At 40.1% G+C, this 13,640-nt stretch overlaps 1 protein-coding gene across 3 annotated transcripts in view; it reads left to right on the forward strand.

The window, feature by feature from the left end:
- Window positions 1-13,640, forward strand: part of ASXL2 (ASXL transcriptional regulator 2) — a 78,551-nt gene that overhangs the window by 48,592 nt on the left and 16,319 nt on the right. The window contains exons 1-5 of one of the 3 annotated variants that reach the window (XM_080683675.1): window positions 2,139-2,175; window positions 2,258-2,373; window positions 5,334-5,460; window positions 6,979-7,122; window positions 12,464-12,627. In XM_080683675.1, the coding sequence (XP_080539801.1) occupies window positions 5,385-5,460; window positions 6,979-7,122; window positions 12,464-12,627 (384 nt within the window). In that variant the 5' untranslated portion in view covers window positions 2,139-2,175; window positions 2,258-2,373; window positions 5,334-5,384. Of the gene's footprint in view, window positions 1-2,138; window positions 2,176-2,257; window positions 2,374-5,333; window positions 5,461-6,978; window positions 7,123-12,463; window positions 12,628-13,640 lie in introns of those variants that run through there. The other 2 variants (XM_080683673.1, XM_080683674.1) reach the window with 2 other exon arrangements.

Below are 13,640 nucleotides of genomic sequence, written 5' to 3' on the forward strand. Positions count from 1 at the left end.
CCCAGGCTGGCCAGGCACCCCAGTGGGGACCCCCACCCTGAAGGGGGTGTGGGCAGCCTGAAAACAGCCCTCAGCCCCTCACCCAGGCTGGCCAGGCAACCCAGCGGGACCCCCCCACCCTGAAGGGGGTGTGGGCAGCCTGCAAACAGCCATCAGCCCCTTACCCAGGCTGGCCAGACACCCCAGTGGGGACCCCCACCCTGAAGGGGGTTTGGCCAGCCTGAAAATAGCTCTCAGCCCCTCACCCAGGCTGACCACACCCCCATGGCCTGATCCCTGTAAACAGATAGTCGAGCCCTGACCGGTTTAGTGTTGGCCTGTGGACTGAAGGGTCCCAGGTTCGATTCCAGTCAAGGGCATGTATCTTGGTTGCGGGCACATCCCCAGTAGGGGGTGTGCAGAAGGCAAATGATCGATGTTTCTCATCGATGTTTCTAACTATCCCTCTCCCTTCCTCTCTGTAATAAATAAATAAAATATATTTAAAATAAATAAACGGGCAGTCGAACATCCCTCGAGGGTCCCAGATTGGAGAGGGTGCAGGCTGGGTTGAGGGACACCCCCCCCCCCCCGGCACAAATTTTGTGCACCAGGCCTATGGTCCTATATAATAAAAGACTAATATGCAAATTGACCAAACAGTGGAACAACCGGTCACTATGACGTGCACTGACCACCAGGGGGCAGATGCTCAACACAGGAGCTGCCTGCAGCCCACAGGCCCTAAGCCAGCCAAGGCAGGTGCCAGCAGGGGCCCCCCTGGCCTCGCTGGTCACCCCACAGATCAGCCCTGATCGCCGGCCAGGCCTAGGAACCCTACCCATGCACAAATTTCATGCATTGGGCTCTAGTACTTAAATAAGCTTCAATTATTTTGTAAAAATAAAACTTACTTTAATAAATTTGTTATAATTAAACAACCTTTGAAGATTTTGTTATGATTAAATAAGTATTTATAATGTTATATTAAATAGGTGCATTTCATATTAATAAAACGGAAGTGCTCTAATCATTATTTTACAAATGTATTTATCTTTTTTAAAAAAAATATTAGTGGTCCACGGGATTTAAAATTATGAATTTAGTGGTCCGTGAGGTCAGAAAGGTTGGTGACCGCTGAACTATATCATAAGGGTTGAAATATAAAGCTAAAGCTACGTAGATAAGTCATTTTAATATTCTCTGCTCTTGTCCTCTTTAAAATGTTATTTACTGTGTATTCTTTTCTTAGGATATCTAAGAGACAATTGAAATGCTCTATTTCAAAACTTTTGTATTCCAGTGAAACATGCTTCTGCATTTTCATGTTAGGTAGCTACCTACCAACATACCTGATTTGGTATCTTAAAGCTCTTTAGCCCACACTATGGGATTCCATTTTGCTATTAAGCCTTTTCAGTCCAACTATTAAAGGAGAAGGCATTAGTAAACATGCACTCTTCAAAGTCATCACTAGCAGTAGTGATTATTTTATTTTTATTGTTAAGGGGTCTGAATCAACAATTTATCTCATCATAGATAATGCACTGTTAAACTTTATGAAACAAAGATCAATTGTGCTTTATTATAAGAGGTATAGGCTCTTGGAGGGGAAGACCCTCATTTACATAAGACTAAGGTTGGGCTAAGCTCTGGGGTATAAAACAGCTAGTAATGAAGTAGAGAGTGGTTTGTATTTTGTCAACCTACATTGCTTCCATTAGAGAAATCCTCAAGTGTCTTCTCACCCTAGTAGCCCTAACACTATTGATTTAAGAGATGTGGAAATATCAGTATTAAAGCTGTAGTAGAGTTTTTGTGGTGGAATGGCCTTATTGCCTTTATTTTAAAGATAGGGAAAACTGGGACCTATTCTATCAATCCAGGTTTCTTCCACTATATCATGTTGTAGATTTACCTTAAGAACATACATACTGTCCAACAGGCTCTAGAATCTTTTCTCAGTTTATCTCATTTGGTGACTAATGGTTTATATTCTGCTTCCTGTTTCTTCAATCAATTCTTTTGAAAAATTAAAGAATGAAAAGGTATGAATACTAACACCCACCCCTTCCCCATCCTATCATCCTTCACTAGAGCTTTCTGAGGAAATAAACTGAAAAGGGAGGCTGTTTGCCGTAGAACTCCAAAAAGAAGATCCTTCCCAAAAGTGTTTGGTCACAGTTCTTAATACAGGTAGCAGAATATGATTGGGGAAGGCATGGTGCTTGATATCAACTCTGATAACAAATTTTTCATTGTCATTTTTCCCCCTTAGTATCATCTAGACTATCACAGCCATCCTCTCCCCAGTCAGGTTGCCCATCACCCACAATTCCAGCAGGTAAAGTCATATCTCCATCACAGAAGCACAGCAAGAAGGCACTAAAGCAGGTAATTATGCTAGTCTCTGTTTATCAGAAGTATAATCTCATATTAAAAATGCATGACTCTGCCAGCCATTAAAAATTTCTTGGAAGGTCATTATGTTCTTTTAAGGAGAAATTTCATGCAGTTTCCCAATTAGGATTTAATAATGTATGTATCTCTGTGGCATTGGTTTGTGGCATATACTCTTTTTATCACATTTTATGTGTTCCTAATTTGCTAAGAGGTTTTTGTTTGTGTATGTGTTCATTTTAAAAATTATGAATAGTTGTTGAATTTTTCAGGTTTGTTTTCTTCAGCATTTATTGAGATAATCAGGTGGCTTTCTTCTTTAAATCTAGTAACATACAAAATTCCACGACTAGATTTATTTTTTATTGATTTCAGAGAGAAAGGGTGAGGGAGAGAGAGATAGAAACATCAATGATGAGAATCATTGATCAGCTAGCTGCCTCCTGCATGCCCCCTACTGGGGATCAAGCCCGCAACCCTGTCATGTGCCCTTACTGGGAATCCAACTGTGACCTCCTGGTTCATAGGTAGATGTTCAACAACTGAGCAACACCAGCCAGGCTAGGTTTTTTATGCTCATCTATACATAGCTCTCTAAAGTAAACTGTATGTTTGTTATATATTTTTAAATATGTTATGGAATTTTCTTTTTTAAGATTTTAGCTTGGGGGGAAAAAAAGATTTAGCTTGGATTTTGTTGAGAGTTTTTTTTTCTTTTGTGCTATCCAGAAACAATTTTAGAATCAAGATTGTTTTAACATCCTAAACTAAATTTTGTAGCTCTCTATACAGGGTGTCCCCCCCAAAATGTATACACACTTCAACAGCTGATGAGCTCCATTGATGTTTCTTTCTTTTCAGATTTAATTTATTGGAATTAATAATTATTCAAAGTGTGTATACATTTTTTGGAACACCCTGTATTTTTCTAGGTTTCTGGGGAAATTTTGAGTAATTTATATTTTTCTTGAAAATTTTGTAAATCTCACTTTTTAAAATAGTTTTCCTAGCATTTCAATTTTACTTTATCTGCTTTTACTAGTCTCTTGGTTTTTCTGCTTGTGGAGTCAAATTTGGAAATTTATATTTCTTAGAAAGTGATCCATTTCACCTGGTTTTTTTCAAATATTGGTATAAAGTTGTACATAGTATTCTTATTGTCTCTTTTTTGTTCTTCACTGTTGTTCATTTATAATGTACTAGAGGCCCGGCGCATGACATTCATGCACAGGGGGTGGGGGGATCCCCCTCAACCCGGCCTGTGCTGTCTCGCAGTCAGGGACCCCTCGGGGGATGTCCGCCGAGGGGTTCTTAGTGCTGCAGCGGAGGCAGGAGAGGCTCCCGCCACCGCTGCTGCGCTCACCAGCCATGAGCCTGGATTCTAGCGGAGCAGCACTCCCCCTGTGGGAGCACCGCTCAGCCAGAAGCCAGGCTCACTGCTCCTTAGTGCTGCCTTGGAGGCTGGGAGGCTCCCCCCATGCTGCACTCACCAGCCATGAGCCTGGATTCTGGCTGAGCAGTGCTCCCCCTGTGGGAGCACACTGACCACCAGGGGCAGCCCCTGCATTGAGCGTCTGCCCCCTAGTGGTCAGTGTGTGTCATAGCGACTGGTCAGTCCACCGTTTGGTTGATTTGCATATTAGGGTTTTATTATATAGGATCTTTTTTCCCCCCCTTAATGCTACCAGCCAATAGTTTGTCTACTTTATTGGGCTTTTCTAAGAATTAGCTTTTGATTTTTTGAAATGGAAATGGTCAGTAAATAGAAACTCACTAGTAGTTAAGAAAACATGAAAATAGTGGACTACTTTAATTCTCAGATTGGTGTAAAAATCTTAATTATATCAAGCATTGGCAAGTGTGTGGGAAAATGGCTACTGTAGTTTGTCGGTAGAATATAAATTATTTTTTTTTAAATATATTTCTTTATTGATTTCAGAGAGGAAGGGAGAAGGAGAGAGAGAGATAGAAACATCAATGATGAGAGAGACTCATTGACTAGCTGCCTCCTACACACCCCCCACTGGGGATCGAGCCCTCAACCCAGGCATGTGCCCTTGGCCAGAATCGAACCCGGGACCCCTCAGTCCGCAGGCTGACGCTCTATCCACTGAGCCAAGCCTGCCAGGGCAGGATATAAATTATTGTAGTTACTTAGGAGACAGATTTTTGTAACATTTATTAAAACTTAATTATTTCTTTTATTTTTAAAATATGTTTTTATTGATTTTTTAAAGAGAGAGTAAGGGAGAGGGAGAGAAAGAGAGACAGAGAGAAACATGGATGAGACAGAGAAACATTGGTCAGCTGTGTCCTGCATACCCCCTACCAGGGATCAAGCCCACAAACTGGGAATGTGCCCTGATCTGATATTGAACTGGCAATCCCTTGGTGCATAGGAAAATGCTCAACCAACTGAGCCACACCAGCCAGGGTTTATTTATGAAAATTTTAAATATACACCCCGTAACTAAACAGTTGAACATTTTAGAACTAATATTAAGAAAAATACGTACATATATACCTGTATATATAAAAGCCCAGCGACTGGAACAGCAGAACGACCAGATGACTGGTGGCTATGATGCGCACTGCAGCAGCCAACCAGTCTGATCCAGGCCCCAATCGGCCCCTCCCCCTGGCCAGCCCCACCCCTGATCGGCCCCCAACACCCTGATCACGGGTGGGGCCAGCCAGCCAACTGCCCATGGGCCCCCCCTCCCCCTGCCGGCCCAGCCCTATGGGCCCCCATGGGGCAGGCCAGCCGGATCCCACTTGTGCACAAATTTGTGCACCGGGCCTCTAGTATATACATAAACACACAGAATAATATTTGCATTAAAGTTTGTAATAGCAAAATATTGCATGCTCTTTACCACTTAATAAGTCATTTACTTTTTCTTATTACTGAAACTGATTGTCTTGTTTCTCACAGTCAGTTTTTCTCTTTCTAGGCTCTAAAGCAGCAGCAGCAGCGGAAGCAGCAGCAGCAATGCCGGCCAAGTATGGCCCTCTCCTCCAGTCAGCATCTCTCTCTGAAGGCTGTCAAAGCTGCCAGTGACTCTGTGACTGCCAAATCTGGTAGGTAGATGGGAGTGTCTTTTCAATGGAAGTTTCTTTACTTTTATTATTTTATTTTATTTCTTAATTGAATTTATTGGGTTGACATTAGTTAATAAAATTACATGAGTTTCAGGGGAACAATTCTATATTGTATTGTGTGTTCACTACCACAAGTAAAGTCTTCTTCAACACCATTTATCCTCCACATTGCCCTCTCTTGCCTCCCCCTCTCTGATAATCACCATACTATTGTCTGTCTCTGAGGGGGGTTTTGTTTGTCTTGTTTTATTTTGTTTTGTTGTTTTTGCTTAATCAGTGAAGTTTCTTTTTCTGGTATGTTGGTTTTCCAATTAGTTACTATAGCATTTATTTTTAAATTATTGTATTTATTTACATAATTCTTGTACTGCCAAATCATTGACTTACTAGTAAATCTTTCCAGGGTAAACAGAAAATTTATGCAAATATTCATGCAGTTATTAAAAAATACATAAGTGGGATTTGTATGTTAGAATGGAATCTATGAGTAATGTAACTTCCAAGATGTCTTAGTAATATTTGGAAGCTGCTGATCAATAACCTTAGAAAGCTGATGTTTCCAAAAGATGCTCAAGCTGAACTCTTCACAGATTACTTCCTTTAAAAAGAAAGGTTTTGCCCAGCTGGCATGGCTCAATGGTTTAGCGTCAACCTATGAACCAGAAGGTCATGGGTTCAATTCCTGGTCAGGGCACATGCCTGGGTTTCGGGCTCGATCCCCAGTGTGGAACTTGCAGGAGGCAACTGATCAATGATTTTCTCTCATCATTGATGTTTCTATCTCTCTCTGCCTTCCTCTCTGAAATCAATGAAAATATATTTAATAAAATAAAAAGAAAAGGTCTTACTAAAACATATATGCAGCCTTTGAATTTCCATTGGACAGACCTACAGGCCTTTAGATTTGTTGTTGTTGCTTACTTTGTTTTTAATCTAAACTGGTCTGGATATAGACTTTGTATTTTATTATGCAATTCATTTTGATGCCAGTTAATTATATGTGCCTGCCAAATTTAAACTGTGTCTTGCAGAAATTTGCATTTATTTAGGAAGGAAATTTACCACCAAAAGCCAATAATGTGCTGAGAGGAAATAAGGGATTTTACCTTTTTAAAAAATATATATTTTTATTGATTTTTAAAGAGAGGGAGAGGGATAGAGAGATAGAAACATCGATAAGAGAAGAATATCATTGATCGACTGCCTCCGGCATGCCCCCCAACTGGGGATCAAGCCTGAAACCCCGGCATGTGCCCTGACTGGGAATCAAACCAGCAACCTCTTGGTTCCTGGGTTGATGCTTAACTGCTAAACCACACCAACCGGGCAGGATTTTACTTTTTTTGAGGCTTAATTCTCAGACTCAAAACATATTTGCAAGGTCACCTTGCCTCATACATAACTACTTTTAGTTAGTGTTGAATGGTTTAATTGTTTGATTAATTGATTTCTATCTATAACCTTAATGTCACCAGTCTTTTATATATTTTTTCCTAGCAGTATGGGAAGGAAAGCAATCTGATGGACAGTCAAGCAGCTCCCAGAACTCAAACTCTAGCTTTTCTCCGTCAGTTAAAGTGGAAAATCCTTTGTTAGGCTTGGGGAAGAAATCATTCCAAAGGTCTGACAGACTCCACACAAGTAAGTTAATTTACAAAGACTTCATGTTCTTATCAACTTAATTTATCAACACAGTATCTGAAATTCATCAGCTACCTGGCTTAATTTTACTTCCTGTTCACCTATGAGGTCTTGACCATTTTCATGTCCCTCCTGTCCTGTCCTGTCCTGTCCTTACCAAACTTTATTCAGAATAAGATCTGTTATCAGGCCATTTTTGTGGTTTATTTCTTTTTCTGATCATAAGTTGCTTTGGCTGGCATTATTTACGTTTTATTTCTAACTGTACAGAAAGGGCTTATAATTAAACCTGGCAAACTGAACATTTTTTTCCTGCTCCCTCTGAATCCCACAAAAATGAGAATATGGAAATACAAAAGCTTAAATGTGTAAGGGTGAAGAAAACAAGGAGATAGCAGATGGGTAGGCAATGTCAACAACTTTGAAAGATGAAAACTGGATGGGTATTTCACAGAGCTGAGTAGCAGATGCCAGTAAAAAGCAAGCCAGCTTAAGGCTGTAGACTACCAGAAAGGTTCCAGAATTGGAGATAATAATGGATCATGGTAGAGAGGGTGAGACAGAGATTTGAAAAGAAGAATCTTCTTTAAGGTCCTGTCTGGGTAGCTTAGTTGGTTAAGAGCATCATAACAAGTCAATGTTTTTTTCTCTCTCCCTTCCTCTCTTTCTATAAATCAATTAAAAATAAAATGTTAGTAAGAAACAGTTTGATGCCTCACCCAACTATGTAGGAGATAGATTTATTTTGAAGTGAAATTAAGCCATATAGATTTCCAATTCAGAGATATTACACATAGCAGAGGGCAGACAGTGAGTCAATGTACTGGAGTTCGTGAAATTAAGTAAAATACGAATACTGAATAGTGATCCTCTTGTTTGGCTTCCAGAATACTAGTAGTGAGGCATATTTCTACTACCACTAGTTCCTTACTAACTATGCTCCAGCAGGAGATTGGTGGATTGGTAACTAAAGAACTGAAATAACGTCAGAAAAAAATCTGCAGGCACATTTATGGATTCGCTACTAAACAGAAATCATCTTGGTCACATTTCTGTGGTGCTCTCCAGTCTACAAAACCCACCCAGAATTTTCAGTCAGCCTTTTTAAGTGCCTGTCTTTTAATTATGCCTATAAGGATCACCTTTGAAGAAAATCCCATTGTGAGGACAAAATATGAAATATAGACTCAGAAGAAACAGACCATTCAGGAAGAAGAAAATTTAAAACAACCTTTTTAAAAAAATAGTTTTTTACGGATTTCTGAGAGAAAGGGAGAGCAAGAGAGAGATAGAAATATCAATAATGAGAGAGAATCATTGATTGGCCGCCTTCTGCACAACCCACATGGAGGATTGAGCCCCCAACTGGTGCATTTGCCCTAACTGGGAATCCAACTGTGACCTCCTAGTTTATAGGTTGATGCTCAACCACTGAGCCATGCTGGCTGGGCCAAATAACTTTTATTTTTAAAAATTCTTAATTTATTGGGGTGATACATCCTATATAATAAAGAGGCAATATGCATTTCCCTCACGCCCTCGTGTCACAAGATGGCTGCCCCATATTGTCACAAGATGGGCAGTCCCATGTCACAAGATGGCCACCACAAGACGGCTGCCCCCACATTGTCACAAGATGGCCGCCCCCATGTTGTCACAAGATGGCTGGCAGAGGAGGTCAGTTGGGGACAACCAGGCCAGCAGGGAAGGGCAGTTGGGGGGGACTGGGCCTGCAGGGGAGGGCAGTTGGGGGCAGCCAGGCCTGCAGGGGAGGGCAGTTAGGGGTGACCAAGCCTGCAGGGGAGGGCAGTTGGGGGCAGCCAGGCCTGCAGGGGAGGGCAGTTAGGGGGGACCAAGCCTGCAGGGGAGGGCAGTTGGGGGCGACCAGGCCTGCAGGGGAGGGCAGCTGGGGGTGATCGGGTTGGCAGGGGAACAGTTAGGTGTCAATCATGCCAGCAGGGGAGCGGTTAGGGGGCTATCAGGCTGGTAGGCAGAGTGGGTAGGGACAATCAGGCAGCCAGGCAGGCAAGTGGTTAGAAGCCAGCAGTCCCGGATTGTGATAGGGATGTCCGACTGCTGGTTTAGGCCCGATAAACAGGCAGTTGGACATCCCCCAAGGGGTCCCAGATTGGAGAGGGTGCAAGCTGGGCTGAGGGACACCCCCCACCCCCAGTGCATGCATTTCATGCACTGGGTCTCTAGTTGGTTAATAAAATTATATAGGTTTCAGGTATACAATTCTATATTTTAAAACTGCAATATCTATAGAAAGAACTAAAAGATGATACTGTATCCATGAAAGAATAGAATACTATATTAAATACCAGAAAATAGAGTTCTAGGATATTAAATAATGTGGAGCGGGCCTAAGCCATCGGTTGGACATCCTTAGCAATGCCACAGAAGCAGGAGAGGCTCCCGCCACTGCCGCTATGCTCGCCAGCCGTGAGCCCAGTTTCTGGCTGCGCAGCGCTCCCCCTGTGGGAGTGTACTGACCACCAGGGGGCAGCTCCTGCGTTGAGCATCTGCCCCCTGGTGGTCAGTGCGCGTCATAGTGACCGGTCATTCCACCATTCGGTCTATTTGCATATTAGCCTTTTATTATATAGGATTATCTGACATTTCTTTTCTTAATCTTGCAAATCAGACACTAGGCTACTATTTTTTTTATGCAACAATATTGATGTACATTTATCTAAATGTTTACCTTTTTTCATTGTATTCCAGCCCATCTTTCTATAATAACCATCCTTCCTATAATTTCATCAGTTTTGGTAAATGTACTACTGTCAGTTCTTTAAATATTGCTTTCTTTCTCTTAATTTTCTCCCTGTCTTCAATCAAGCATTCATTAGATCTCATTCTATCATTTATGTTTCTGTAAAGCTCTCAAAATATTTAATCTTTTCTGTCTTTGTTATATTCTGGGTAAATTGTTTGGTTATATATATTTTAGGTTATAGCCCCCCCTCGCCCACTTTAAACAGTGTCTAAACTGCTCTTTAATATAGTCATAGTATCTGATTTCGACAGTTTTTATTCTAATTTGTGGAAGTCCTGTTTATTTTTTCAAATCTTTGTATTCATTCCTAATTATCCTCATCTTTACAAAGACATCTTTTAGATTTTAAATCATTTTATACATAGCTATCCTATATTTTATATACTAGTATGTGCCAGTTTCAGTAATAGCAGTAGTTTTAGGTCTTAATTTTTTCTTTCTGGTTTCTGCTGACTCTATCATAGTGGCATACTTTCTGGTTGTGAGGTAGTGTTGGATTTTAATTTGCAAGGATCCTATGGGTTTAATTTAAGGAAAATCCTTCCCTCTTAAGAGAGATTACTTTTGCTTATATTTAGGCCAGGAGCCAGAGGTTACCCACCCAGGATTGTGTAACTTTGTGTAGGTATTTCTAAATGTAGAATTCTGGATCCTAGATTATTATGCATATTAAAATTTTGCTGTATATGTTATATTTTCTTCTAAAAGATTATTTTAATTTTAGCACCACCAGCAATATTTGAAAGTGGTTTTGCTTTTCCTCAACATAGTCCTATCATTATATTTCAATATTTGCCTTCTTTTTAAAAGTTTTATTGGAAGCATTATACAAATAACCAACAATAACTCGGTGAGAGAAAGTGTGAGAGTTTGCATTTTGATAGACAAAAAATGTTCATTGGTTTAACTGGTATTCCTGTAAGTGTTGATACCTTAGCTTCTGTTTATAGTTAGTCAACTATGAATTGCCTATTAATTCCCTTTGCTTATTTTTCTCTTGGTGATATTTGTTTTTTTCTTTCTTTCTTTTTTTAAAATATATTTTATTGATATTTTACAGAGAGGAAGGGAGAGGGATAGAGAGTTAGAAACATCGATGAGAGAGAAACATCGATCAGCTGCCTCCTGCACACCTCCTACTGGGGATGTGTGCCCACAACCAAGGTACGTGCCCTTGACCAGAATCGAACCTGGGACCTTTCAGTCCGCAGGCTGACGCTCTATCCACTGAGCCAAACCGGTTTCGGCTGTTTTTTTCATATTGATTTATAAATTCACTTTTAATATGAAGAATCTTTTGTCGTAGCTTGCAAATATATTTTTCACATTAGTTTATATATATGTATATATATACATATATATATACATATATATATATTGTCATTTACATTTTAAAACTTTGTGTACCTCAAATCTGTCAGTCTTTTAAAAGTCTGTAACATTCTGATTGTGAACAGATTTCAAACTGCTGAGCTATTCAATCATAACATCTATACTAATAAAAGGGTAATATGCTAATTAGACCGGGTTGACTGGACATCTTCCGGACGTCCGACTTACTTCCAGACAAAGCCACGGTGGCGGGGGCCGAGGCAGAGGTGGTTAGAGGCAATCATGCTGGCAGGGGTGCAGTTAGGGGGTGACCAGGCTGGCAGGGGGGGCAGCTAGGGGGCGGCCAGGCCAGCAGGGGAGCAGTTAGGGGGCAACCAGGCCAGAAGGGGAGCAGTTAGGGGGCGACCAGGCTGGCAGGGGACCAGTTAGGGGGTGACCAGGCCTGCAGGGGGGAAGTTAGGGGGCAACTAGGCTGGCAGGGGGGGTAGTTAGGGGGCAACCAGGCCGGCAAGCAGAGGCAGTTAGGGGTGATTAGGGAGGCAGGTAGAGTGGTTAGGGGCAATCAGGCAGGCAGGCGAGCGATTAGGAGCCAGCAGTCCCAGATTGTGAGAGGGATGTCTGACTGCCGGTTTAGGCCCCATCCCTAAACCGGCAGTCGGACATCCCCCTAAGGGTCCCGGATTGGAGAGGGTGCAGGCCGGGCTGAGGGGACAACCCCCACCCCCGTGCACAAATTTTGTGCACTGGGCCTCTAGTTATTAGATAATGCAAATTCAAATTGTTGAAAAAATTATGGGAAGAGAACAATGGTCTCAGTATAATTTATATATAGATTTGAATTTTTCTACTTTTTAAGTCAAATTTTGTATATATGTTATTTATCATAAACTTCCTCAATTCTATTTGGGAAATAACCAATTCTCAAACATACATAAAATGTACTTTTAGTATGGCAAGAAGGTTCAATTTTATAGACCTTGTTCTATTTTTGCAGAGAAGATAAATTATATTTTTTTATCCTTTATGAATGAACAAAACTTGCTTTGTTAGTCTTAGAAGAAATTTCTAAGAGCCTTAAGTGTTACCTTCTTCATAATGTGACATTTAAAATACTTACAATTATAGATGTCTATTTATTTATTTATTTGCATTGCAGAACATGCTGTAGTTTAGATATAAACAGGAATTTGAAGGAGGCCCGAATGATTCTTTTTCATATTTTTGTAGGGCAAATGAAAAGGACTAAATGTGCTGAAATTGATGTTGAGACACCAGACTCCATTCTGGTTAATACAAATCTTCGAGCACTGATCAACAAGCACACCTTTTCAGTCCTTCCTGGAGATTGCCAACAGCGACTGCTTTTACTACTTCCAGAGGTGGATCGACAGGTGCGTGATTTCAAGCAGAAGCAGTTTTATAAAACATGCTAATGCTTCCTTCACTCATCCCCTTTTGAACTCCTTAAATCTTTTAAAATAGCTTTTTATTTATACCCATAAAGAAGTGGTATCAAAGGTACTAAACAAAAAAATAAGAATATTTTTATGTAATTTGTAATCTTGACATTTTGATGAGTGTTTTTTTTCCCCCTTTATAAACTCAGTCCCCAGGATGTCCAAGTAGTTACTTAAATTTTCTTCAAAAAATTGTTTTTTACTTCAAACTAACATTTAGGTTTTTAATTCATCTAGAATTATTTTTGTATTGCCCCAAAATTGGGGTTCAACTTTATTTTCTACTGAATAGATAACCAGTTGTTCCAAAACTACGTACTTGTATAACCATCCTTTTGTTACAGTTTGAAATACCATTTGTGTTATATGTTCTATATATTTACATATGGTATGTACTTTACAGGTGCAATTGAAAAGGCAATTTCCCCCCTTCTCAATTTTGTTATTTTTTTCCATGTGAATATTAAGGTCATTTTATTAATAAGAAAATCTGCATGGGGATTCTTACAGGAATGTAGATATCAACTTTGGGGAGAATGGCAGTTTTATTAAGTTTTTCCATCCAGGTTTTTTTTCAGATACTGTGTTTTATGCCCTTAAATGAGATTTTGTGCTTTTAAACCAGGACAGGAAATAAAAAATCCGTAATATAAAGAAGAATCTTAAAACCTTTGGCAAGACATCATGACATCACAAATCAAGTCAATAGACAGACAGATTGGGTGAAATATTTTTGACATGACAGTTTTACTATGAATAGTAAAGGATTCTCACAAGTTGATAATAAAAATAAGCAGCCTCATAGAAAAATGAGCAAATGATAGGAATTGGCATATTACAAGATGGCAAATAAAAATATTCAATGAAAGTACAAAAAGATGCACAACATTCTAGGCAGGATAAAGGAAATTTTTACCATTTTAAACCCATTGGGTTGGCAAAAATTA

This window comes from Plecotus auritus, assembly GCF_963455305.1.
Source record: "Plecotus auritus genome assembly, chromosome: 8".
Lineage (NCBI taxonomy): Eukaryota > Metazoa > Chordata > Mammalia > Chiroptera > Vespertilionidae > Plecotus > Plecotus auritus.